The following is a 26,776-nucleotide window of genomic DNA, read 5'->3' on the forward strand; positions in this document are numbered from 1 at the left end:
ATGTCAGGGGACATTTCCAACAGCTGCCTGTGTGGGGATGCATGTATTTTTTATCATAGCAGAACTCCACCAGAGAAGCGCCAGGTGCCATGGCTCCCCAGCTGCCTCCTTTTACAGACCTTTCAGGCACACACTGCGCTTCGGATTCGGGGTCTGGGAAAGCCCCCGTGAAGCAGGAGCAGCAGGAAGGCAAACGCAGGGCTCTCCCTCCTCACACCCACCGGCACCCCGCCGCCCTCAGCGAGCCGAGGCCGGCCCCGCGCCGCCCCCTGCCCGCGGCCTTTCCCCGCTTCTGGCGGCCGAACCTCAGCCAGGCGCCGCCGCCTCCCTTGGCGCCACCTGCGGGCGGCGCACGCGCACTGGGGGGCTGCGGGCCGCTTCTGGAGGCTTCTGGCCGGGGTGAGCTGCGCGCTGAGGGTCGTGCTTCGGCCTCGTGTGTGTGGGGACGGGGGCACTGGCTCTGCCAGCTGAAGGGCACTGCCTTGACTTCTGCCTCCTGAAATATTTTGTTAGCTGCTCACTCATGGTGTGAATTCTTCGAAGCGGTAGGCTAAGCGCTGCTGTGATGAGGGGTGTTGTGATGTGCGAGGCTGTGCCGAAATGGCATGCAAAAGATATGTTCTTTTCCAGTATAAGTGTGCTGTGAAAAATGAGTAAGAATTTCTGTTATACTAAACTTGTTGGCAAAGGTTGGGATTCATGTATTTGTGTTTTTTTTTTAATGATGTAAGCTTTTGGGGTTTTGCTGATCGTTTGGTCAAGTAGCTAGATTGCAGCAGCCCCAGTCTTCAACCAAGATATTTCTGTTGGCTGTTGGATGTAAGGTAGTGGGCTATATGCTGCAAGTAGGTTGAGATAGGAGAACAAGCATGTTGTGGCATGCTGAAGATGGATGTGGTTGTATGTGAATAAATATGGATGGCAGATCTTCATTGGGATTCAACATAGAACCCCACTAAGAAGGCTGGTTGGAAGCCTTCCATACATGTAAATCAGTTGTCTAGACTAATGCTGCTTATACAAGTAGCAAAAATATGTAGGCCTGCTTTAGAAGTACGCTTTTTAGATGTGCTTTAGAATAGTCACACGTCTGTTGCTTTCCTACAGTAGCGTCAAAGAAGACTCAGTAGCTGGGCAATATGGAAGTCATGATACTACAGGTACACTGATATTTTTAAAAGTTGAGCGGCTTGGTGTTTATTTCAATAAAACTATAGATGTCAGATTTACAAATAAGATTATGCCTTCATTTCTGTTCAGCAGTCGTTTCTTACACATGGTGGGGTCATTGACAGATTATATACATTTTCCCGTGCTTTCCATGTGTTTATCTTGGTTTCCTCTCAAAAGAGGATAGTAGGGATGCAGCTAAAATCTAAAATGGAAGATATCCTATGTAATCTTAAATCGAGTGTAGTAATGGGTTTCTAATTAATGCTGGAAGAGATCATGGACATTTTTTTTTCCTAGAATAGTGAGTACACTTATCAGCTGCAAGACTGGTATATAAATGCTTACAAAGGCTGAGCAGAAAGCTGTGGCCCTATTTTAAAGAAATTGGCTGTCTTATAGACCCTCTGAGACTGAAGAAAAGCCTGTTGGTAGCTTTTTTTTTTTTTTTTTCCATGTTCTGAAAATACTATGGAAGTAAAAAGTTTATATTTCTGCACTTAACTCACTATATTTTGTTTAACAAACTATTTAAATAAAGCTTCTACCTTTCAGAATGCGTATGTCGTTAATTGCAGTGCCAAAGAAACTTACAAGTTTAGAAGTCATTTATTGAACTAATTGTCTGAACATGAAAGATGTATTATGCGTATTAACATTCTTTATGCTGAATATCTATTCCTATAATGTAAGGGGCCTAGCTAAAGGTTTTAAGATTCATGTTTACTGCTCAGATGCTCATGCAAATACCCTATCACTTCAGCAGGAGATAATACTACTTGTTTTTTGTTTTTTTTTTTTATCTACTGTTTGCACCAGATTGAAGATCCGAGTTGCTTTTGGGTTACTATGAAAGGACGTGGGCCTTACATAGTTGATGAAATAGAGTATAAAAACCTGAATGCAGAAATGAATCAGTTCTATGACAAATCTTGTGAAAATGTGGATGAAGTAAAGCCAGTAACATTAGAAAAAGGCCAGGTAAAGACATTGCTATGTTGTGTACAATAAAAAAAATGGTATTTGCATTGGTTTAGGGGGTGAATTATCGAAGATGTGTGGGTTTTTGTTTTTGGTTTTTTTTTTTTGGACTACTGCTTTGTAGTAGAAAAGGACATCTACATGGTTTGTATCATCTTACCTGTAAGCTTTATCACTAAGGAAGCTGCAACACTTGCAGTTTATAAAGTAAACTGGGGCTGCATCGTAAACACTGTTTTCTTGCCTCTAAGAAAAAAGACAGTGATGTTTGTTCCGTTTACAAGAACCTGTTGTCTTGTTCTTTCTTTTTCAGATTTGTGTGGTTTTCAGTGAAGAACTGAAATGCTGGTGTAGAGCAGTTATTAAGTCAATCATGTACTGTGCAGGTCATTATCAAACAGAATGCTTTCTTGTGGATTATGCCAAATACACTTTTGTTAAAACAAAGGAGTAAGTGTTTGGTTTTTTTGAGAGTGTCACTGAAATGTATTTTGTTGGCTATCAGCGTTTATTTAGTTTAATAGTCACAAGGCTTTGGTTTAATTGAAGCATGGGTCCACAATAAACTGCTAGCCATGTAATGGGCCCTTGTCAGTGTGGATGCAAACCAGTCTTTGTTCTGTTAATTTTTTAAAAGATGTTTTCTATTCTATTTTTCTTTTTCTTAAAGACTTGAAACTGGAATAGTGTCAGTTCAATATGATTGAGATTTATGGTTGTCAGTTAACATTACTGAAGCATACCTTATTAAGGGATAAATAAATAAAACCACTATGAAACCATGTGTTTCTAAAATCTTAAAATGCATCTTAAAAAATCTCTTCCAGCTTTCAGCCATATTTAAGGTTCATTTCTTTAATAAAATATCCAACTTCATGTACAAGAATCTTTACCAAGTATTTTCGTAGTATTCAATAAAATTAAGAAAGCTAACTTAAAATATTTTAGAATAAATATTTTAAAATCTTAAATAACATTTTTTATTGAATGTGCCTGTATCAGAGAGCAACTTGACAATGCCATGAGTTTAAAATACGTGCTAATAGAATTAAACACATGATATACTGCTTTTTATTTATGAAATAACTTGGAACAAAAATGAGAACTATATTGATCTTAAAAGCTCGGTATAGGTGGTGCCTTGCTGGTTACTAAATGTCTCCCATCAAACCATTTATAAGGGGAAATTACGTATAGATCAAGGCTCTAGTGATAGCTATACAAACATTTATTATTTTTTTTAGGGAAATGAGTACAGATGCATGTTAGTATATTTATTAATTTCCTTCTTACTGATTTTAGTCATACCTAGTTTCTCACTCAGAGATAAGAATTGCCAAATGGCATATGCAGCGCCAGATGGTATATATAATGTATGAGGTCTAAATATCATGAAAAGACTTTAAACTGTACTGCAAACCTTTCTGATGTTTCTCTAAAAATGTTTCTCTACATAGTTTCTCTACTAAATGGGAAGTGTATTCATATTCAGGGCAAATGTGTTTATTAATTGCTCCTTAGACCTGTCTTAGATAAATAAATAAACAGGGGTTCCAGGGAGTTTCACTGTAGGAGCCAAACTTCTAGAAGAAATGTGTTGTTGCATATAGGATAATGAAAGCATGTGTTTGAAACACCACTGGAGAATAAAGTCTGCTCTGTAAAATGAGATTTTCTGCTTTGTTTTTAAGTGTTCGAGTTGCAGTGAAGGCATTTATGCAAATCCCATATAGAGCAAAAAAATGTAGATTGTATTGCACAAAGCCAGTGACGTTGCGTATCAACTTTCGTGAAGATACAGCAAAAATAGTGTAAGTAGAGTTTAACAACTGTATTGTAGTCATAAATTTCTTAGGTGTGAAATTTCATCACAATATATTTTTTTCTTCAGAGGATACTGTTTCAGTAAGAACATAGGAGATAAGATGTGAAAATCTTTTTTTTTCTTTTTTACAAGAGCAGTTCATAAACAGAACTTGCCTAATGATTTGGGTTTTATTATTCATCTATTTGAATCTTTTGATGTTTATTTAGAAACTAAGAAATTCAGACAAATTTTTGGCAGTTGTTGCCCTTCATCTACGATCCCAGAACTGTGATTACAGCACATGAGCTCCTCTACTAATTGATCCATGTGCAGTTTCTTACAAGTGCTCATCTTATTCCTGACAATCTTGTTTGTGGTCATTACGCATTCTGCCTGAACTGAAGTTCTGTTAATGTATAAACATTATAGATAACTTTGGTTTTTCCCATTATATCTGTCTCCTTGGAATACTTAGGATTCCTGTTGTACTTTCCTTATCATATTTATGCCAGTTTTGAAGGAGTGGAATACGGTTTTCCCTGGGATCTAGTGGTAAAGAAAAGTGCTTGTGTGTCCTTACTTTGAGTTCTAGGATGTTATTGTCAAAGACCTGCCAGATCGTGGGGGAATGTGGCATTATAGCAAGTAACCTATCTTGATTTATGTTATTAAAGAATATTTATAACTACGTGTAGTTAGACATTTAGGTTTGTTTTTTTATACTGTCCTTTGAAAGGAGGAATCAGTATTTTACTTAGATACTCTGACAAAACAAATACTAGTTTAGTTAGGATGGGAATAGCATACATCTTGAGTGGGCCACCTTTGTGAGTTATCAAAAGATCACTGAAGTTCTCTACATATATCTACTATATTTTGTTTACAATGCTTTACATTTGATTCCTTTTTTTTTTTGTATTTGCAATTGCTGAAGATGGTAAAGAACTTAATTTTCTGTTATAGACCCTAAAGTCTTTACAATGTTTGTGAAGTGCTTGTTCAAAACTGCTCAATACGTTTTTAAAGTAATTAATATGTTCTACTCTGCAAGTGGATTCTCACTCTTTCTAGTTAATCTATTTTTTTTTCCTGATTGCCTTATTTTATGTTGGATATAAGCCATCATACTTTGACAAATAAATATCTCGTAATTTTCAGGCAGTTCATTTTATGAATGAACTGAAACATCAAAACCGAAGTCACATTCAAAGTAGTAAGACTGTGTTAATGTTTCTGTTAGAGACAGTTTTTGAGACTTAGCATGAACTGAGAACGTTTTTTTTTGAACGTGCATCACTTTTCAGATTATCATTTGAAGTTTCGATTATGTGTGATAACTGGTTGTGTTTATTTTCCTAGGCCAGCCCAAAGGTGGGATAATGCTGCTACTCAGTATTTTCAAAGTCTTCTGAAAGGTAAATATGCTATCAAAATCATAATTGGCCCTTCTGTTTTAGGAAATAAGTTGTGAGAGAAATGTAGTACTGGAATATATATTTCATCATACTTCCTTTTAAATTTTCACAGTATTCTAAAGAGAAGGGAGTTACTCAAATTTTTTGGTGTGATTTGACTTAGCCAACAATGTGTGTAGACTTGCATCTTTACCATGCTGCATAAATTGTTAAAGGTGATTAGGTAGTTGCCAGCTTGGAATAAACTATCTTGGAAGAAACTATCTACTGCTCCAAGTAGTTACTTAGCGAAGTAGAAATGCTTGTTTTCCAGTCTGTTGTCCTTTCCCATGTGTGGTGTTTCAGGAGCTCATGCAGTCTTTTCCATATCCAGCATTCTATTTTGGTGTGAGAGCACTTGTTGGCATTGCTAGAAAAGCAGCCCTTTATTGTTCTTGTCTAATCTTGTTTATGTGCCTCTACCTGAAAAACAACCTACCTGCTTATTTGCAAGTACAATACACTACACACAGATATTTGAGGAGGAGAGGATGAATTTATAAAAACAGTAAAGAGTCTTTAGGCTGTTAATTTCCCATACTAATGGAACATGGCACTTTCATGATTTACAGGTTTTCACACATCCAAGTGTAATGCATTATTATGCAAAGTAAAGGTCAATAGGAAGCCATAATAACATGGAACTTGATTTCACAAATATGCATAAGTATATAAATAATTTCAGTGTATGAATAAGACTAGTTTCTGTGGACAGGTCGTTAATGCTTTTCAGTTCTCAATCTTCCTTCAAAGACTGAGGACAACTTCATTTTTCAAGCTCTGTTAATGCCTTGTTAGATTCTTGTTTCATTTAAAAGTTACAACATTTGTAGTAGTTTTTCTTCAAACAAATAGGTTGCATTCATTTAATTATTATTTATGTTTTTGTATAGCTTGAAAAATATTGATAATGTGATACGGGGTTAATATTTCTCCTTCCTGTTTACTACTACATTTAGCAACTACACAAATCAAAGCCAAGTTATGTGCTGTAGAAGATAATACATTTGATGTTATTCTTTATGTGACAATAAAAGATGAAAAGGTAAGATACTTCTATATCTACAAGCCTATTTGTATGCTTTATTATGTAAATCATAACTCTGTAATCAGATTAGGACTGAAAAGCATTATCTGCAAGTGAGTTTTGTCATTTGCCAGTTACAGTAGAAGCTAAATCATTAACTTATTAAAGACACTATTTTATGTTTGTATGTTGATGTAACTCTCTGAAGGTGTTCCAGGAGGCAGAAATTCCATTTTTGAAGGTATTGAAGGTATTTGAAGGTTTTGAAGGTATTGGCAGGCAAATGAAGTACAAGTCTGTAGCATTGCACAAAGATATCTTGCGTAACAAAAAGTACAAATTCTCATAAGAACTGCACATTTAGGTTATTTCATGCAAATTTCTTTTTGCCCTTTCAAGTTCTTCTTTCATTTTTAGGAACTTCTGATGAAGGTAATTTGTTTTATGAATTTATCATTTACAATTTGGCTTGGTTTAGGTCTAATTACAACTGTTAGAATTATAGGACAGGGTACAAGAAAAATCACAAATGAGGCTCACAGAAAATGGATGTTGTGTTCCCAAAGCTCTTCTCCTGCTAACTTGGTCTGGTGAAAGGCTGAGCAGCAGTGGATACCTGACAGAGTCAATTCCACTCACTATAACCTCGTTCATCTTTTTCCTCATTGTCCTAATCACATTTATTTCAGTGATGTGTTAAAATTTGAAGCAATACATTAAGTTCTTCACTGTTTAAAAAAAAAATATTTTTTAAAAGAGCAAATAAAAATTTTAGGGCTATCAATATTTTATGGAACTTGAATTTAAAAAAATTGGCCCAAACAATGTATTAAATGCATAAGAACTGTGTGAACACTGATATTAGTGTTAAAACCAGAGCACTTCCATTTTAAAGTGGAGTTGTTGGAGATAACTAGATGAACTAGAATTATCCTGGGTGAGGTGTTGTTTTTCTGTTGTTTTTGTTTGGTTTGGTCGTTTTTTGCTATTCCATTCGATTACCTGGAGCTGTAATGCACAGCTGTTTTGGAGGTTGTAACACTGAACTGCGCAGTAAAACTGTATGTATTTCAGAATCTGGTACCTGTTTTCAAGCATTATAGTATTTTCTTTGCTTAAAACAAATATTGTCTTTGAGGTTTTTCAGGAAACATTTGATGTTGTTTAAGCTGAATTACTCTGCATCCTACAATGAGATTGTCCCTTTAAAAATACAAATATACAGGAAGCAATTCAAATGGACAGCTATGTGAATTATTTACTGCATTTTCACACCTTTTGTGTTATATTTAGAATATTTTGCAACTACTTTATTCAAGTGTCTTTAAATACCCGTTCATACTTGCTTTGGATGGGGCTTTGAGCAACCTGATACAGTGGAAGGTGTCCTTGCCCATGGCGGGGGGGTTGGAACTAGATGATCTTCAAGGTATGTTCCAAACCAAACAATTCTATAATCAGACTGAGTCCTCAAACCTTCAGGGGGAAAAATAGCTCCACTTGTCAAAATGTTTAACTTCTGCCAATAATCTGCTGTAGTTACTGTCAGACTTAAGCAGCTGTACTGTAGTTATAAAATAATTCACTTGCATCTGCTTGGAGTACTCAGTGTTAAAGGCTGTTAATGCTGTGGTCTTTGCCATAGGCAATAACTTTGAAGGTACATATAAAGTCTAATGCCTTCTATCAGTTCTAGTCTATCAGCTTAGGTGTTGCTATAATTTAAAACTTCAGATATACCCTAAATAAGTATGTGATTCTGGTCAGTAAGGATTTTTTTTTTTTAGGTATGCATTAATGATGATCTCGTCTCAAAGAACTTTGCTCGCTTTGTGGAAACTGAAGAGAATACTGGAAGTCCTGCAAAAGATCAAGAGAACCAGACGTCGTTAAATGTTGAGTCTTTTCCAGTAAAAATCGTTAATCCTACACTTGCTTTCAGGCCAGTGCTGTTCGAGGAGAAAGTACCAATGAATCTTGAAACAGGTAGGAACCATGTATGTCAGAAACAATCAAATAGACAATATGCTATGTGTCTTTAATTGATATATTGAGCACGAACCTACTCTACTGTCTCAGTTTGAATCAACAATTGATCAAATGGTATCCTAACAAAAGATGCTTATGACTTCACAAACAATCAAAATCAAATCAAATCAAAAACAAAAAACAAATCAAAAACAATCAAATCACCAGACGTAGGCATACTTTAACACTTTTTTTTGTAGTATACAAGACGAAGGATGAGAGGTGAGTTCCATGGGCATTTGTTGATATGTTTAATAGCATTAGATATTGCTGGAATTACTTGTGTAGTGCATTACTGTTGTTTTTGAGTTTGGAGGGGATTATTTGAACAGAGGTACTTGTACAACTGTAGGGTTTACTGTAAGTTGTCTCATTTATAGTGATTAGAATGCTTGCGATTAGCAACTGATAGAAGAAACTAAACAGCGAATCAGTGGCAACTCACTGTAAATAGCAATATTGGCTTTTTATGTGTTCAGATAACTTAAAAATTTCTGATTATCTTCGTAGGTCGTAGTGTTTCTAGTTCTTTTCCTAAAAAGATGTACCAAAGGTCAAGCAGGGATCTAAATGAAAGTACTGAATCTGTAAGTATCATATTGTGTAATAAACTGTCAAAGGTGAATTTGATTAAGCATATATTGGACAGATAAGGAATGCTGTAGTCTTCTAGCTGTTTCTTCTACGTAACAGATCTGGGGGACTGTAGTAATTGTTGATAGCGTTAAATTGGAGTGGAATGTTGTTTCTTTTCTTTAAATTGCAGACCATTAAAAAAAAAAACAACACTAATCCTTGAAAAGGTTGTGCCTCCTTTTTTACTCCTTTGCTGTGGTTTTATGAAGATAAGAGCTGTCTACAGTAGGACTTTCAGTTTTCTAAATATAAAAGAAGGCAAACTTTAATGCTGCCCTGAAAACAAAACATTCCTTATGCTACAGAATGGTTAACGTTTATTGGAGTTCCTTCTTATTCGTTGAGTAGTGTAATGCCAAATTACCTTTATCAGCCACCTGAGTGATGCAGATCTTTGACCAAGTCATGCCTGTTGATTGCTTGTGATAAAAGATGATTGTTAGAAAATCCCCAGTTCAGAACTGAGTATCTTTTGGATAAGTCTGGATATAGTGTCTGCTACAGGTTATTCCACTGAGGATTTTCACTGTTGTTCAGTTTACCTTCATGTGCATTCACCTGTTTTTTCCTCCAGTCTGAGGTGTACAGACTTCTCATTTTTTATTTTTTTTAGAAAGATGTTTAAGAACTAAGCAGTGTGTGTTCATAATAGTTCAGATCCACGTTAGGGCTATTGCTTGAGATATGACTATGACCCAGTGTTTTTTTTTTTGTTTTGTTTTGTGGGCAATGTTCTTGTCATGTGCTTGAAAGAAAATACTGTTCCATAATAAGTTAGATAATTTTCCGAGGTTTGCTTCATTAAAATTGTTTCCTCAATCAGGCAAACGTATAATTTGGTACAAAGAGAAATCCAAAATACTTGGAAAATCCTACAGTTAAGTAAGAAAACTACTTTTACCTCAGTAGGTGGAAGAAAAACTTTCTTGAACAGTATTTTAGTGCAAAGAAAAAAATAGTTTTCATCTTTTCTTGATAGATTGTCAAAGTATTTCCGGGCTTGCCTTGCAAGGAAAAGTCAGCTGGTCACACAGACAGGTATGGTGCGTTGTGATAAATACCTGAAATGGTTATGTAATCAGAGGTTTAGGTGGTGGTGTATGTTTTGAGTTACTATTCTTGATCACTTAAGAGAAAAAAATGCATATGCATATTTTTGGGCAAGAACGGAGTTTGAAGCTGTTGATATTTATTCAGAGTACAATAAAGTAGTTCCTTCTCAACTATGGTTTAGCAGCAAATATTTGATGGGGAAATATTTTTCTGCACTCTAAACATGTTAAGTTGCTTTATTATATCAATTGTTAGTGTGATTTTATATTTTCAATTCATATTTAATTGAATTTGATTGGTGCTGTGCTTTGATTTACTATGATGCAAATCAGTTGACCCATACTTAATATGCCTGAGTTGTTTGAGTTTTTTAATTCAGTATCTAGCTGATGGAAAGAATCGTTGTTTAATTCCTTGAAACTTTTAAGAAATATTTCTTTCTACAGTGATGTTTGATTTTTATTATTTTTTCCTCTAAATTTGAGAAAGCTACTAATTCTGTTACAAATCGTTGTTCAGGGTTATATTCAGATACTAAAAAGCAAATACTGACTTCAGTTTTCAAAACTGTTTTCTTTATTTCTGTAGTCATGTTAGAGGATTTTGCTCCTCAGCATAGATAATGCATGAAAAATATTTTGAGAGTGAATTGCTTCTAGAATTTAGATTTTAGAGATATTGGTGGTATTTATAAATTGTACTTTGCTTTTGCATTTGTTACATTTATTATTTTCCCTTTTTTCAGGTTCCTGCAGTTTTTAAATTCTGATCCTCTGAAGACCCATAAAATTGAAGATAACCAACAAGTATTTCAGACGTTACCTTCAATTTATATTGTCCTGTGCAAATGTACTGGATATGTCTGGAAGGTTTTGTTAGTGGAGTGAGGGGCCACAGAGGTGGTTTTTAGAAGGAGGTTAAGGGCTGATGTCTGTTGGCTCCACATCAGGCCCAGTTCAGGCCAAAGCTGAGCCAGTCAGCAAAGTTGGTGGCACCCCTATGAAAACATACTTAAGAAAGGGTAGAAGACACCAGGGGAGGAGGAAGGAATGAAAAAAAGTGAGAAACGGTACAGGGAACACCAATATATGAGCAACAGAGGTGATCAGTGCTGGAGCAGGTACTTCTGAAGGGTCTGTAACTAGTGGAGGATGCACACTGTAGAGAAGTGAGATGGAAGGAGCAGCGAAGACAATCTGCTACGTTCTGACTGCAGTGCCAACTTGTGCTGCTCGCTGCCTCAGTGATGCAGCTGAGTGTAACCTGTGTTCTCTTACAAAGGGAGAGGAGTTTGGAGAGAAGTTGAGACTGGAAATGAAGGAAGAAAGGTGTTTTTCCATCAGTGTGCAAATGTTTTGTTGTTTTTGTTTCCTAATAACCAAGTTGATACTCAAATACTTATATCACTTGGCAACAAATTAAGTTACCTGAAGTTGAGCGTGATTTGTGTGCATCAGTAGTTGGTAACAACCCTGTCTGTATTTTAACATCTCTTGCTCTCCTCCTGCTTCTCCACCATCCCGATGGAAGGGGAGAGTGAGCAAGTGGCTTGTGAGTGCTTGGCTGTGAGGCCAAGCCACCACAGTGGATTTTACCAGTAATTTTTTATTAATTGTGGTTTTGTTGTTGTAGTTGAGCACTAACTGTGCATCCAGCATCTAATGCTTTTTTTTGAGTACCTTAATTAGAATAGCTCAGTCAGAAGCTCAGGTCATCGAGACCAACTGCCTGACCCCTTCTGGGATAAAAGAAAGTTGGAGTATATTATTGAGGGCATTATCCAAGTGCCTCTCAATCACTGACAGTCGTGGGGTATCAACCATCTTGCTAGGAAGCCTGCTGCAGTGTTTGACCACCCTGATTAGAAAAAAATTTCAAATACCTAGTCTGAACCTCTTCTGGCCCAGCTTTGTGCCATTCCTGTGCATCGTATCATTGGTTACCAGGGAACAGAGATTGGCAGCTCCATCTCCATTTATCCTCAGGAAGTTGTAGAAAGCAGCAAGGTCACCTCTTAGCCTTCTTTTCTCCAGACTAGACAAACCAAGTGTCCTCAGCCTCCCATAGGACATGCCTTCCAGCCCTCTTACCAGCTTTGTTGTTTCTCTTAAGACAGTTGTGTTATGAAGGTCTTTATAAATCATTCATTAAGAAAGAAATACTGAGCATTTGTCTCATCACTGCTCTGTGTAGCTGATCAGTATGTATGAATCACATTTAAAATGTATTTACGATTTGTTTTTCCTATTTTTTATCAAAATCTATTTTTTTAAATACAAGAAGTGCTCTTGAGTCATCGTAAGTAAACTAAAACCCTTTTATTTTGTGTTGCCTTCAATACTATCTTCTACTTATGGTTTCAGAGTTCTCACAGTCTTACTGAAGAAGGGAACTTTGTCTTTCTTAGCAACAAGATTGAGCCATCTTCAATTCTGGAAAAAGCACCACTTTATGATGATCTGAAAAAGGTAATACTAATATCTGATTTTACATTGAATTTCTTCTAAGGATGATATGTTTCAGCCTTAAATACTAAATATGTTGTTATAATAATACCTTATTTTGATTGAGGAATGTCTAGAATGTTTTTCATGTGATCGAATAAATGAAGACACTTTAGAGAGATGCTGACAGACACCTGTAAGAATTTCTTACAGGTTTCTGTAAGGTTTCTACAGGTATATCAGCTGTTGGCGTAAGTTGTGTGACTTTAATTTCAATGTCATAATTTAACTCATTGACCCCAAAGAATTTGTTTTCATATTGCATGTTAAGAATATTTATCATGAAGTGGGTCAAAAAGTTCTTAGATCACATAGTGTTTTGTCTTCTTTTTTTTTTTTTTGTCAATATGTAAGTACACAGTTTTCACATGGAACTCTTAATATCTCTTTCTTTAGGAACTTACTCGGGAAAAATTCTTAGGCCCTACCTTCACAGAATCTTACTGTTGGCCGCCAGTTGCTCGAGGATGTGATGTAGTTGCCATCTCACATCAAGGAAATGACCCTTTTTTATATATTCCACCAGTTCTTACGTTCTTACAATTGGGAAGCTGCTACAAAGCCTTGCCAAACAGAAATGGAGTATGTATATATTAGAGTAATATCAGGTTTTCTGTTCTAAAGTGCAAATAAGAATAATAATTCAAAAAAATAGTGGGGGTTTAAAATGTTTATTTCTAATATGATCTTTGTATATCTTCATGATGTTTGCCAGTTTATAGGCCCTTCGTGTAAAGGCTTGTGGAGATGGACTGCGTGAAGTCTAAAATGATGACTGCATTGGAAGTTTAGACTTAGCAAGTTATGTCTAATAAGTGGTTAATGTTATAGCACTTCGATTCTTAGGAAGGTTTGTTTTAAAGGAGTTAGTCTGTTTTTGCTAAATTCAAATATGTATTAGCTGTTTGAAATACTGTAACTTGTTTTGTAACTTGTCTTAGAGCACAGAATTATAGAATTACTGAGTTTGTAAGGGACTTCTAGGTGAAGATTGTATGTTACTTGGGGTTGTACTAGACTGTGCTGCTGCTTCTGTTAAATTTCTGGACTTTTTACGCTATGTTACTGCATGCATCCTTTTTGTCTTCAGGTAACCTGGCATATGATTCCTTGGGTCTGTAGCATCTGCATTAATGAGATGATACAATACTAAAAGATTGAGTTTTTAAGCACGTAAAGGCCTGTGTTGCAGACCTTATTTTTTTTCCTAAATGTTGAGATGTTCAGAATTGTAAGAACTGTACTTCTTGTCTAATACTGTGGTGTAAAATTGTGTATATGTATGTAGCCACTAGCACTTATTTTATGTCCTGGCTGGAAGAAGGCACAACTTGTTTTTGAGTTGCTGAAAACTTACGGCAGATGTTCCAGACAGCTTCATCCAACGTTGATAATACTTGGGCAGAATAAAGAAGAAGCTAAAAGAGTGAAAATTCAAGGATGTAAGAATACTTTCTATTTTCTGAATCATGCTTGAGAACAGTGTTACTGGCACTTAGTGTTAAGGAACAGAAATAGATATGTTTTTGTTCCATTGCTTGAGGTTTGACCTATGACAGTGGGCATTTTAACTGCCTCTTTACAGACACTTTTCAGTATCTTATTCTGCCGGAATGTATGCAGAATCATACAATTTTGAAGGGGACCTCAAGAGATCATCTGGTGGTCTTTTTAATAAAATTGACCTGCCCTACAGTGTTTTTTACTTGTGTTCTTTGAAATCATAAAAGAAAAATGTTAACAGTCTTTTCTTCTGACTTGTAGGTGATGTAATTGTGACTACACCATACAGCTTCCTGAGACTGTATGAACATAAGTGCTTATTGTTTTGTAGACTTTGCCATCTTGTTTTTGATGAGATCGAGGTACTGTTCTCTGAAGCTACTGAACAGGTAAATGGGTTATGCATTCAGATGGTAAAATGCTGTTCCAGTTGTTCTGCATGTGGCAGTCTTGTAGATAGTGGAAAATGATGCAAATACTAACCTTCTTCAACCCCTGGCCAGAGTATAAGTTGAGAAGGAAATGGAATTAAAAAGAAAAATTGTATCTGTATATTTCTGACAGAACAAAACACTGGAGAAGTAGAGCTTCGGTCTATTAATCTAACTTTTTTTTTTTTCTAACTATGAATACTTGTATATACATTTTTCTAGTAGATTTTATTGGCGGGGGTTTACCGAAGCTGCTTCTTCAGGTGTTAGCTGTGATCCTTGATCAATTAATACAGTCAGTTCCAGGGAGGATATTTGTGTGCACACGCACACAGTTCTTTCATGTTCTTTTGGAACTTTCTTCTTGCTTCAAAGGTGTTCAAATAATAGGGCAAAAGTGCACAAACTCTTTTGGGATATAAAATTTGAGTCTTTTGTGTTGTAACGTGAAAAAAAAAAAACAGTATGCTGGAGCAATATACACACCACTGCTTTTAAAGACTCCTTGGAATAGGGTAAGAGGATGATAGATTTTTTTTTTTCTTTATAGGTTTTTACCATATTAGATTGCTACAAGAAAACCATTATTACTGAAGAATGGGAATATTTACCACATCAAATTATTGCTGTTGGAACTCATTGGAATAAACATATAGCACGTTTAATAAAGGAGTTCATGAACGACCCCTATGTTGTGATAACAGCTATGGAAGAAGCTTCTATTTATGGAAATGTACATCAGGTAAAAATTTGGGGGTGATGTTGCTATTGGTTTACCAAGATGTCTTTCTTGTTGTCTGTACTGATCAAGCTCAATGTATATAACTGTTCTTTGTTGTAACTGGATAGTGCAGGAGTCATAATTCAGGTTGCTCAGGTGTACTTCCCATGTATGAACTGAGGTGATTCTTAGAAAACCTTACTGAATGAGGTGATGGTCATTTACCTTAGTTTCTAGGACTGGGGTGAAGATACTCCCTCAACTATTTCCATACTCTTGCTTATAAGTCTGGATTTTACGTGAGTGTTCCCGAATAGTATAGTTTGTGACAAAACTGCTAGAAAGTTGTTTCAACTATTAATTATATATGGCAAAACTACAGGGTAAGTTTTCCCAATACAGAGCTATTAAACCTTGTTCTACTGCAGTGCGCCGTGCAACAAAATAACTTATTTCTGGAAATCTTAGGTCAAGATATTGAGTGTTTCTAAGTCTATATTTAATTTCTCGTAAATACAGGGTAGCCCTTGAGAATGATACAAAATGTAAATATGATCTGAATTTTTCTGTGTCTAAAAATAATTTATAATTTATGCCATAAATTGGGGATTGAGCATACTTGAAAGACTAGATGTTCTAAGCATCGCCCCAAATTGGAAAATGTACCCCTCCTTGTGAGAAATCCAGTTAGAAGTTTGGCAGGACTGATAATGTCAGTGTTTAAATGCTTTAGTGTTTCAGCTGAAGCAGGATGTTTTTTGTAGCATGAAGGTTTTCAGTAGTACTTCAAAATGCTATACATAGATTGAAAGATTGAAAAATCATCTAAAATTAAATGAATGAAAAATCATGTCTGTCGTTTCAATGGAGCATTTCATCAAACGCTTAAACATGGGTGTTTGATTATGTGATGTAAATACATGCTTCTGGAAGGTATCAAGTGGATGTCCCATGTGAGAACTGTATATTCTGTAAGCTTAACAGAAGAGCTACCACTTATTCTGTTTTTCCTTGATTCAGGCTGTATTGTGTAACAATGCATAGTGTTCATTAAAATGAAGAATTATGTTGTAAAATATGTTTAGATTACATAAATTATCAGTCAGCTATTTTGTGTCGATTTCTAGGTTGTGCAGCATTGCGTGAGCAGTGAGAGAACTGCTATATTACTCAAAATACTGGATTTTACCCCTAATCATCTTCAGAAGGTGTTGGTTTTCACAGATTCGGTAGATGAAGTAGAAATGGTACATCAGGTAACAAAATAAGTAAACTTAGATAAGCGCTTTTTTTTTTTGATTGTTAACATATAACAAGCTATGTGTACTCAGCATTTCAGGAAGACAAACAGTTTTCCTGCAGTTGATCTTTTTTCAGGTAATGCAGCAGTAGAGAGCAATGGAAAACAAAAAATATCCTCTGTACATTCATTGTCTCTGCTAGTCCTTGAACAGTATGAAGCAAGAGAGGAGAGCTGTCAGATTTCACTGTGAAGCAGTACTGTTAAAGCTGGACAGCATGGTGGGGATATTTTTTTACTAAAGGAGGCAGGCTATGAGGATATTAAAATGAAAACCTTTAGCAGTGGTTTCAGGGGTGGGATAGCAGAAGACTATATGGCTAGACTTTTCGGATCTAATAGGAATAGATATGTCAGTCCTGAAACACAGAAATATATTCTCTCCCAGAAGTTGGAATAGATCCTGTGTTCTTTGAAAGATTCTTAAAACGTAATTAGTGTATCTGGACTGCTTAGTCCTTGAAGACCGGTAACAGAAACCAATCTGATTTTGTCTTGAGACTTTGTTTTCCTTGAGTGTCCGAGGGTTAAATTTCTTCAGGCATACCAAAAACACCCCCTGCTCAAATACCACCACTTAAAAGAAATAAAAGTTTGTCAATGCTACAGAAGTACTGAAGGTTTTAGAAGAACTTGTTTGTAGTAATCCTTGTGTACACGAACTTCAAATACGTTAAGTGACATTAAAAAAAAAAAAAAGCTTTAACTTAGTTCTTTATACGTGCTTTCTTTCTAAATAACAAAGGCTTTTGTAGTGATTAATTTGTGAACCTTGAATTGACAAATATATAAAGCCTTACTGAGACTTATTTATTCATGCAAGTTAAGTGTGGGAGATCAATGAGGGTTTTTAGCACTCTTTGAGAGTCTGAAATGTGAGCCTGTGTGATACTAGATAATGGAATCCCCTTAGAACAGAGAGGTCATCTTAATGGCGGGAAAAGCTTCAAATCGACCTTGCACCTTCCTAAACAGATGCTTAATGTATTAATCCGTAGGAAGCCAGGCTTTATTAGTTATCATTTTATACAGGAAATGAGTAAGCTTATTTTTCATATAAATAACCTAAGAATTCTACTAATTTTTTTTCCATTTGCCTTCTATTTACAGTAGCTGTAGGGTATGCCAGATACTACTAAGATACACTGTTAGACTTCCTCAGAGCTGTTTCTGTTGTATTGCAAGAATGTGTAACTTTATTTTGTCATCAGGCACTGAAGAGCAACTCAATATTTGCCTTGAAAATACATAAAGAAAAGGAGTTTAACTTCACGTATGTCTTAGAGTACTGGACAAAAAGCTATGCTTCTGGTAATCATGTTGTATTAGGTGAGTATTTTCTTGTTTTCTAGTTGTCTATTTGTGTTTATTTCTTCATGGTGACCTATGTTCTACATTAAATACTTGAACTAGGTTATCTTGTCACTTGGTTATCTTTTTACTTGTTAGTGCTGCATCTAGTCTACTCGCCCCCCCCCCCTCCCCCCCCGGTCTCAGGGTTAAACTGCTGAGAGGGAAATCATCAGGAAGCCTTACTTATTAGATGGAGATTAAAAGAGTTGTTTGATTTATTAGTTACAAGAACCATTAGTATTTCAGAGAATTTCCATGGTTTCATGATCCTCTGCTAATACAGAGGATATTTTCAGTTTGAAATTCAGAACGTCTGAAACCTTAACATAATTGTTTCCCCCTGTGTTCTGGTAGATTTTTTTTTTTTGAACTCTTTGCAAGAGCAAAGACTTAACGAGTTTTAAACTTAATTTTTCCCTTTTATCTGTCAATAGAAGATTAACTTAATTGTATCTAGAGGTTCAAAGTGTTAGCATTTCTGCGTTACTGGAAGTGTTTTCTGTTTTCTGAAGTATTTGGCTGTGGCCTATTCTTTCTTTGATATTGTTACAAGATTCAGATTTACACAGATTAGAAACTAACATGTATTGCTGTCTGCCATATGCTTATGAAATGTGTTGAAGAAACGTAATGCTTTATGTAAGTGTATTGGGAAAAGATTTTCCTCAATTCTTAAGTAAGTGGATGGGGAGAAGGAAACAGGCATTGCAGATGTGATCTAATATTTCACATGCTTAAAGTCTTTCGGTTCCTTTACATTTGTGTTTAAACCATGTGTTCAGTTTTAACAGATGACTGCATGCAGTTTTTGGGAATTACAGATGCATCTTGCGTGATACATTTCAGTTTTCCTTCTTCTCCAAGAATCTTTGGTCAACGTCTATATAACATGTCTGACAACTTCCATAATGTGATAGAGGTTTGTATAAATCTTCAACAAATTAATGTTAACATTTGATAACTATTTGGTGGATAAATAAAAGCTTAGAAATGCATGCATATGTTTTAGGAATCATCTGTAGATCAGGAACATACAAAGGCACGGTCAGTCATACTGCTAACAGAAAACAACACATGTCATGCTCTTGGGATCCTGCGCTATTTGAAGCGTGCTGAAGCTGAAATTCCCCCGGAACTGCATGATTTTACAGCCAGGGTGCTAGAAGCTGAAGAAGAAAAGAAGTTTGCAAGGCCACTGTGCACCTATCTTAAAGCATTTGGAATTTGCAAGTAAGGAAATACCACATTTTCCTAACATTCATACTTGTGCAAGAAGGAATTGTGTGCCTTGAATGATGACTGCTTCTACTTACTTCATAAATTTTCCTATTGAGTACTTTCATTCAGATCAGATCTTGCTCATGATTTTTTTAAAACTTTTTTTTTTAAATACACAGGAATAGAACAGTGTGTCCAGACCGTCATCAAATTAATTTACAAATAGACATGCTCCAGAATATGCCAAGTAAAATTACACAAACATCTGGACTTGTGACAGTAAGTTATTGTTATTTATCTTGGTTTTGGGTACTAAGAAGGCAGGTCTTAAATAGGTACTTAAGCATACTACATATTTTTAACATTTACATTAATACTGCTGTAATATGTGTATTATATCTCAAAAACGTTTGCTGGTGTTTAGCTTTTTTCTTCTCTCCCTTGAAGGGGTTGCAGCATAAATACGAATTGTGCCAGATTTGTCCTTAAATTTGCCCCTTGGATGAACTGCTTCCATAATCTTCCTGTCCTGTCTTTTGCAGAGTTCAGGTGCATTCAGCTCATGCAGTTAATGGGCACTATCAGTACCCAAAGGTCAATGGCTGCAAGAGTAGAAAATAAGGAGAAATGAGTGTATTTTTTATTTATTTTTTGTCACTCCACTTCTGCCTAATATAGAAGTTTTTCTTGGTAGGTATGAGTTCAGATTCTTTGACAAGCTGTATCTAGCTTTTGTAGTGCCTAAGGTCAGGACTGATTTCATGACATCATCTGCTTGCTTCTGCTGACTATAGCATTAACAAATCAGCTAGCGGATCAGTTATCACTTTGATAAGTATTCCTTTGTTAGGAAATATTAGAGTGTGTTCCATTCTTTAAGAACTGAAGTCATGTTGTGCTCTTTTGGGATTTTTATGAAGTGGAAATCAAATGTCTGGTCGTCTTACTGTCTGCATTGTATACCTAGCTTTATTTCAGTATTTCTATGTGGTATGACGTTCAGACAGTACACCCAGAATTTTATGCAATGGAGTTGATAATAGTATAATCTTTGTTTTTTATTAAAGCGATTCTTAGTGCAAAATTTTCAGAGTGATGGCCTAATAAAGAGAGCAATAATGCAATGCCATTACATGTTTCCCCAGTCAGCTCTTTTAAAATTCATCTTAAAGTTGGAGAACATTAAGAATTAAGCTAGGATGGTGTGGAATGCCTTAGTAGTTGGTAGCTTCACAGATAATAGTGTAGCTCACTGGTGTTCTTTTAAGTGGAATACCACCAACTGAGGCTTGATGGTTTTTGTGCTATATATTTCCATCAACTGGAATATGGTCAGTTAATACTATTTATTATCTTAAGAATAATATAGTAATAATACATGATCTTCTGAATGTGTGTTTGCAGTAGTCTCTCTGCCTCCTCTGTGGGTTGTGAATAGATGGCTGACCTTGAATATGAAAACTTACACATCTCCACATCTCATTAATTTGAGACTTCATCGGTCCTTTTTTTTTTCCTTCCCTAATACCTTTTGTTCTTTCAGATACTGCCTCTCCACATTGTAAATGCAACAGACTACTTTGGTCGTATAGTAGATAAACAACAGGACCAATATACAACTCTTGCTGAAGAAATCAATGAATATTTTAAGGAGACTAGTAATAATGTTCCCATTAAAAAGGTGGAGAAGCTAGCTCTGTATGGATTATGTGAGGAAACACTTTTTCACAGGTAAGTGTTGTGTTGTTTTTTTTAATTTATTCATGTGCACTTTTATATAAGGAAAAAAATTATCTAAACCTTTCATTGTTTGTTTTTTTTTAAAAAAAAAAAAAAACACTTAACATCCACCTCCCCATCCTGCCCTGAAAACAGCAAAAAATCACTGCTATATTCAGATCAGTCTTTAAAATACCAAACACATACTTTTTAAGTTACCAAATGGAAAATAAATGATCACACATGCACATATGCATATGCCCACACAGAATTCAGTATTTTACTGTGAAATTTTTTTTACATGTGTAGATTTAAAAACAAACAAACAAACTTCTTATAATTGATTGGATGAATACTAATTCTGTTATGTTCTCCCACTATATGAAGGGTTCAGGTGGTAGAGACTCCTCCAAAAGAAGAAGAAAACTTGTTCTTTAATGTCAAAATCAAGTACATAGATGAAGGCAGAACACGTCAAGTTCAGAGCTCTCAGCTTCTTCACTTACCTGCAAGATTTCAGCATCTGCCACCTCAGGCTGTGGAATTTATAGTTTGTAGAGTGAAACCCATTGATAATGAAATTGAATGGAACCCAAAGGTAATATTCATCATCTTTTTTTCATAGTATTTCCCTTAGGTTCTTTTATGTGTTTGTTTTCTACAGGAAAACAATTATGAACTGCAGACTTAGTTATCAAATTTAATTGTTTTTAGTCTTATCAATAAATATCTGTTAGTGGTCCAGATTCTAAGAAGTTGACTTTTAGTTTTTGTTTGCCTGAAAAATAATAAAGTGAAATTTATGGGATTTTCTCCTATGTGACTTAAATGCTTTCTTCCAGAACAAGTTATTGCTACTTTTAAGTCTGTGGGGAGTAATGGGAGGGCAGCCTCTGTAAATTGACCTGTGCTTGGGTAGTCTTCTATTAATAAGTTCCTTCCTTAAAGACTTAACAGTACTTTAATCCATGGTAAAATTACAGTATTTCATTAGTTTACTCAAACTGTTCTGATTTATTAAATACTCTTATTGTTAAGCTCAGATGATGTTCATTACAATTCAAATAAATGCAAAGTTACATTGGTATACATCTCAAAGGTGGTGTTTTGTTTTTCCTAGGTAACCCATTATATTCATCACAAAATTAAAGGAAAACCACATGAAGCAAAAATAGTACTTACCCTAGGAAATACAGTTTGGATTGACCCAATGGTAGGTATGGTGTTGTTGAGTTAAAAAAGGAGCACAGACAGAAATATATTCTGATTTTAATCTACGTAGCATTCATGTGTAACTAAGCACTGGAACAGATTGCTCAGAGAAGTTTTATACTCTCCATCCTTGGAGATACTTGAAGGCCCATCTGGATGCAGTCCTGGACTACTGGCTCTGGGTAACGCTGCTTGAAAAGGGGGGTTGATTTCCATGACTCCCTCCTCACAGCTTCAGCTTTTCTGCAATTAACGTGAATGTTTGTTTATAGATGGAATATATGTGAGTGATTAAAAATTGAACTGTAAATCTGGAGAGCTGAAAATGCGCCAGTAACAGAGTATCAAATTAATTATGTCATCCAGACTATTTCATGAAGTTAAAAACAAAAGTGTTTTGTGGAAATACTATTAAGCTTTTTGTAAAATCATTTTTGTAGTTTGCTACACGTACCTCCGAGATAATGATGCTTTGGTCCTCTAACATTGTTTGCTAACCTCTAAGACCTCTTACATTAGGCTTAGTTTATTCTGTTTATATTTGTAAGCCTTTGCTGTCTTTTCTGGTTCTTGCACCAGTGGGAGTGGGACAAAAAGGACATGCCACCTGTTCACACTGAGAATGATGATTATTGTATAACTAGCTGTATTGTGTTGCTGCTGCTGTTTCAGTGATGATGATGCTGTTGGCTTTTTAGATTTGACGATCTTTTCAAATTACCTTCTTGTTCTTTTGCTTTTTTTTCTTGTAACCCTTTTTCCTTAGCCAGTTTTATTCTAAGCTTTTCTGCAAATTTGAAGAACCCTTTAAACTTCTTTCCTTAGTTTTCTTCGTCAGAATAGGAAGAATGAGTGCTCTTAGTTTGGGTGGGGGGTTTTGTTTTTAACGCTTTGCTGCCACTAACTAACGTCTGGAAGATGTCTTGGTCTTGCGGAGCGTTAATGGGTAGTATTGTGAGTTTTTCTTCATCAGCTGCATTTCTTTCTGTTGGCATTCAAAAGAAAACCAATAAACATCAATTGGATATAAAGGCCTTCTCTCACGTTGAAGATGCTGAAGTTTTTGATTTTGTTACGCTGTCTCATTGCAGTAATCTCAGACATGATGAAATCGCTTTAATTATTGTTTCTGTCAAAGCTGACTTGTTAGGTTTTCCTGAAATCAGCATGTTAAGGTCAGTGCCATGTTTGTATTGTTCTGTCAGTTCCCTGGCCTGTGAAGGTGGCAGAACTGGGCTGGGCCAAGTACCCATGTTGGAGGTGCTGACTGGAAGGTGATAGGTAGGGAAAAGTGGGGAGGAGAAGAGTAGGTCATCCATGCAGTGACATTTCCCCTGAGTATTTTTCTGTTCTCCCAAAATCTTGCAGGTAGGAAACTACCTTAAGGCTGTGTTTTAATTGAAATGGTTTGGGTTGTTTGTTGTTGGGTTGTTATTTTTTTGTTTGTTTGTTTTGTTTGGAAAGTCAAGAATCTATTCTGAAAGTAAAGTCAAAGGACAAAGAAAAAAACAAGGTGCATTTTAAGTCTTCATTAATGACTTTAACAAGCTAGTTGTGTTGTTACAATGTCTGTGTCAAAAATAACTTTAAGGGCACGGAGTTCTTTTAAGAATTGCTGTCAAAGATAGCTCATAAGTTGAGGGATTTTTATGGTTGAGACAAGTTGATCAGAAAGGCTTCCCCACATCCCAGGATCATGATGCATTTCTTGTGTCAGCCTGGTCCTGCCCAAGTAAGGTATTCCTGTGCTTTGGAATATATCATGCTTTATTTTCCTGTCTATTCAATCAGATGAAAAATAAAGCGGAAAGATAAAATTATCTGAAAGTAATTTTCTTTAATAGCTTAATTTCTGATATCTCAACCTTTTCTCTTTGATTGCTACCTTTTATTTGTATTCCTCTCAATAAAACTGGGGCCCCACCCAGCAGTTTTATTGTGATTTGGATCTAGAAGTTATTCTAATTCTATGGTGTGTAGTTTGGCTGTAATTTTTGTAATTGAGGCTAGGATTTTCTACTTCATTTCCATGTTAGTTCTTTTAGATGGGGCTACCTACTAGTTAATTGAGTTGTTACAACAATGAAAAAGATGGTGATCCTTTGAAAACAATTGAACATGAGTAAGTCATTTCATGTTTAAACATATACTCATTAATTTTCAGATTTTTCAAAATTTTATCTAAAGAACAGCGTAGAATTGGAGAGAAACAATTAATGAGCTATGGTTTTCATTTAGCATGTTTTGTAATTCAAGGTCCGGGTTACCAGGCTTTCGGATTTGAAGATGTATGTCAATGAATACAGCGTGCGATCTGAGATTCTGTCTACGGGTCTGGGAACTGACAATCCAGAACATATAACGCAACTCCAGAAGCTATGTGTACATGTGAAGGAACTAAGTCACATGAACAACTTGGAGCCTTCGTGAGTGTTTCCAATTATTTGGAATATATATTTAAAATATGTATCATTTTCAGCATATATTTTACTAGGAAAAAAAGTAACTTTATGAACAGGATATTTACATTATTGGTACTGAGTATGATTTTCATTTAAACAGAGACAGCAGTGTTTGTGACATCTGCTTTCCTCTAACTATTCTTTAGTCACATAAGCATCATGGAAAGAAAAATAGAAAGTCTTCAAGAAGTTAAACTAGCATTTGATGCAGATAGTCAAGTTTGTCACAGAAACGTGTAAATTCAAATTCTGTTGTCTTTATTATGATCAGCAGCTTCTCACATAGCTTGACTCTGTTGCAATGTTTCCTGCATCTTGAGTACAGCTAGTAAAGCTAGTTTGTAGTTAGTTTGGGCAACTGAGTTGATGTAATTTACATAGTGTGACCATTAATACTTCACTTTCTTGCAAGCATAGAGTTCTTAAAATTGTTATTGCAGGTATTATTTGTAATCTGTAAAGCCAGAGGTCTCTTACTAATATGCGAAGAACTTTAAGTATTCTAAAACTTTTATTTTTTCTGAGTCAGAATGAAACATGACCAAAAAGCCCCCAGACCAACTGGAATTCTTTTCTGAAAGGTAACCAGTTTCCTATCCAGGTCCATCACACGCAAAGACCAACAGATTTTTTGACTCAAAGGAAATACTGCCACCATCAGAAGTTTATACAGTAATCCAAGTCAGAAGAACATTTAAAAGCTTCTTGCTGTGTTAACAAACGTCAGTAACCCTGTGGGTGAGACTTTAGGATTGCTAGAAGTGCATTTTAGAAGTTCTGGTTTTGTTTTTTTGTTTTTTTTAAATATATGTTAGAATGAGAAACTTAACTCCAATAGGACTTCAACTATGATTTGGAATTCTTTGAATATTTAACATTCTTAAACCTTTTATTTTATGAACCTTTTATTTTAAAAACATTTTTTCTATGTTCAGAAGCATAAAGGAGGACACAGCCCATCCAGAGAATGTGTCTGATCTTCAGAACATGCCCATACAAGAAAATTCTACTGAAAACTGTAAATCTTCTAAAATGACTATGGGGAATCATCTGTGTGGTAAGCGTTCTCCTTGTTACCAAAAAATTTAAAACTTTCATTCAAGTTAAGCCCTAAAATGTTAACCTGAAAGCCATTTTTTCAATTGCATCCTTTTTTTCTGAATATACAGAGTAGCACCATATAGTTTATGTTAAGTCACAAATACCTCATAGTCAGTAGCCTGAAGCTGCTGTGTGAGTAAGCCACATGGATACATCTGTTCTACTGTTTGGGACATACTCTGTCCTTGAAACACTCAGTTGTTTGGCTCTATATGGAATGGTGAGCAGGAAATAACTCCCAAGGAGAGGAAGAGCATTTTGCTTTCAAAAGCTGTAAGGTTGAAAGAAGTTAACCTCTGTTGGAATATCTGAGGTGAAAAACAGCATCGTTCACTGGGAGGTTAATTTTTTTTTTTCTCACCAGATTCAGGGTGGTAGAAAACAGCTTTTTTTTTTTTTTTCTTAATCTAATGCTCAAGGTTTTGGTATTCAGTCAGCAGAGAATTTAAAAGCACATGACTTGGTGTCAGCCATAGAAGAGGACAGAAGATGGTCTAGCTGCAGTTAGCATGTGAATTTAGAGAGATGAGGGCTGAATGATTAAAAAAGTTGCAAGGTCGTGTAATACTTACCATGGAAGACTCTTTATTTTTACTTGGTATAGTAGAGTGACTGTAATGCCGTGTTTCAAGCTCTGATGATAATACCAATTTTAGCTGTTTAGTGAACCCCTGAAACATTTACTCAGTTTCTAAAATTACACGTTTCAGGTATAAACTAATGTCTGGAAGACTGAAAAAAAAATCCTTTATCTGACCTGGAAAGTGTGATTTTTATTTTTTTTAATACCAACTCCAATGCTTTTCAGTTGAAATTTCAGTTGAATTACTAGCTTAATAGAATATTTCCAGATAGGAAGCACCTGACATAAGTACCAAATATATGTGCTTGCAGTAGTAATCTGATTGCTAGTGAATTATCTCTGTGATGGTACTGGGCTGTTCTCGAATCTGGTTTGTATAGTATAGATAAGTATAAAATATCTTCCTCAATTTCTTATTTTCAGATGGTGTAGCTCAAAATAAGGAAGCAGAAGACTCCACCCTGCATCAGCATAAATGGTACAAAAATTCAGAGTGATTTTGATACCATGCTT

General features: G+C 35.6%; 1 protein-coding gene across 20 annotated transcripts in view; it reads left to right on the forward strand.

The window, feature by feature from the left end:
- Positions 1-262: 262 nt before the first annotated feature.
- Positions 263-26,776, forward strand: part of TDRD12 (tudor domain containing 12) — a 71,309-nt gene continuing 44,795 nt past the window's right edge. For 16 of the 20 annotated variants that reach the window (XM_083794633.1, XM_083794628.1, XM_083794626.1 and 13 more), the window contains exons 1-27: positions 406-545; positions 1,108-1,160; positions 1,990-2,151; positions 2,465-2,601; positions 3,843-3,962; positions 5,318-5,373; positions 6,372-6,457; positions 8,227-8,425; positions 8,978-9,054; positions 10,083-10,141; positions 10,902-10,962; positions 12,520-12,624; positions 13,057-13,242; positions 13,949-14,102; positions 14,425-14,552; positions 15,145-15,336; positions 16,443-16,571; positions 17,827-17,944; positions 18,751-18,887; positions 18,978-19,198; positions 19,366-19,465; positions 20,730-20,917; positions 21,293-21,503; positions 22,026-22,118; positions 24,374-24,543; positions 25,515-25,636; positions 26,687-26,741. In XM_083794633.1, the coding sequence (XP_083650759.1) occupies positions 1,140-1,160; positions 1,990-2,151; positions 2,465-2,601; positions 3,843-3,962; positions 5,318-5,373; positions 6,372-6,457; positions 8,227-8,425; positions 8,978-9,054; positions 10,083-10,141; positions 10,902-10,962; positions 12,520-12,624; positions 13,057-13,242; positions 13,949-14,102; positions 14,425-14,552; positions 15,145-15,336; positions 16,443-16,571; positions 17,827-17,944; positions 18,751-18,887; positions 18,978-19,198; positions 19,366-19,465; positions 20,730-20,917; positions 21,293-21,503; positions 22,026-22,118; positions 24,374-24,543; positions 25,515-25,636; positions 26,687-26,741 (3,287 nt within the window). In that variant the 5' untranslated portion in view covers positions 406-545; positions 1,108-1,139. The other 4 variants (XM_083794634.1, XM_083794635.1, XM_083794636.1 and 1 more) reach the window with 4 other exon arrangements.

This window comes from Anser anser (genome assembly GCF_964211835.1).
Source record: "Anser anser genome assembly, chromosome: 11".
Lineage (NCBI taxonomy): Eukaryota > Metazoa > Chordata > Aves > Anseriformes > Anatidae > Anser > Anser anser.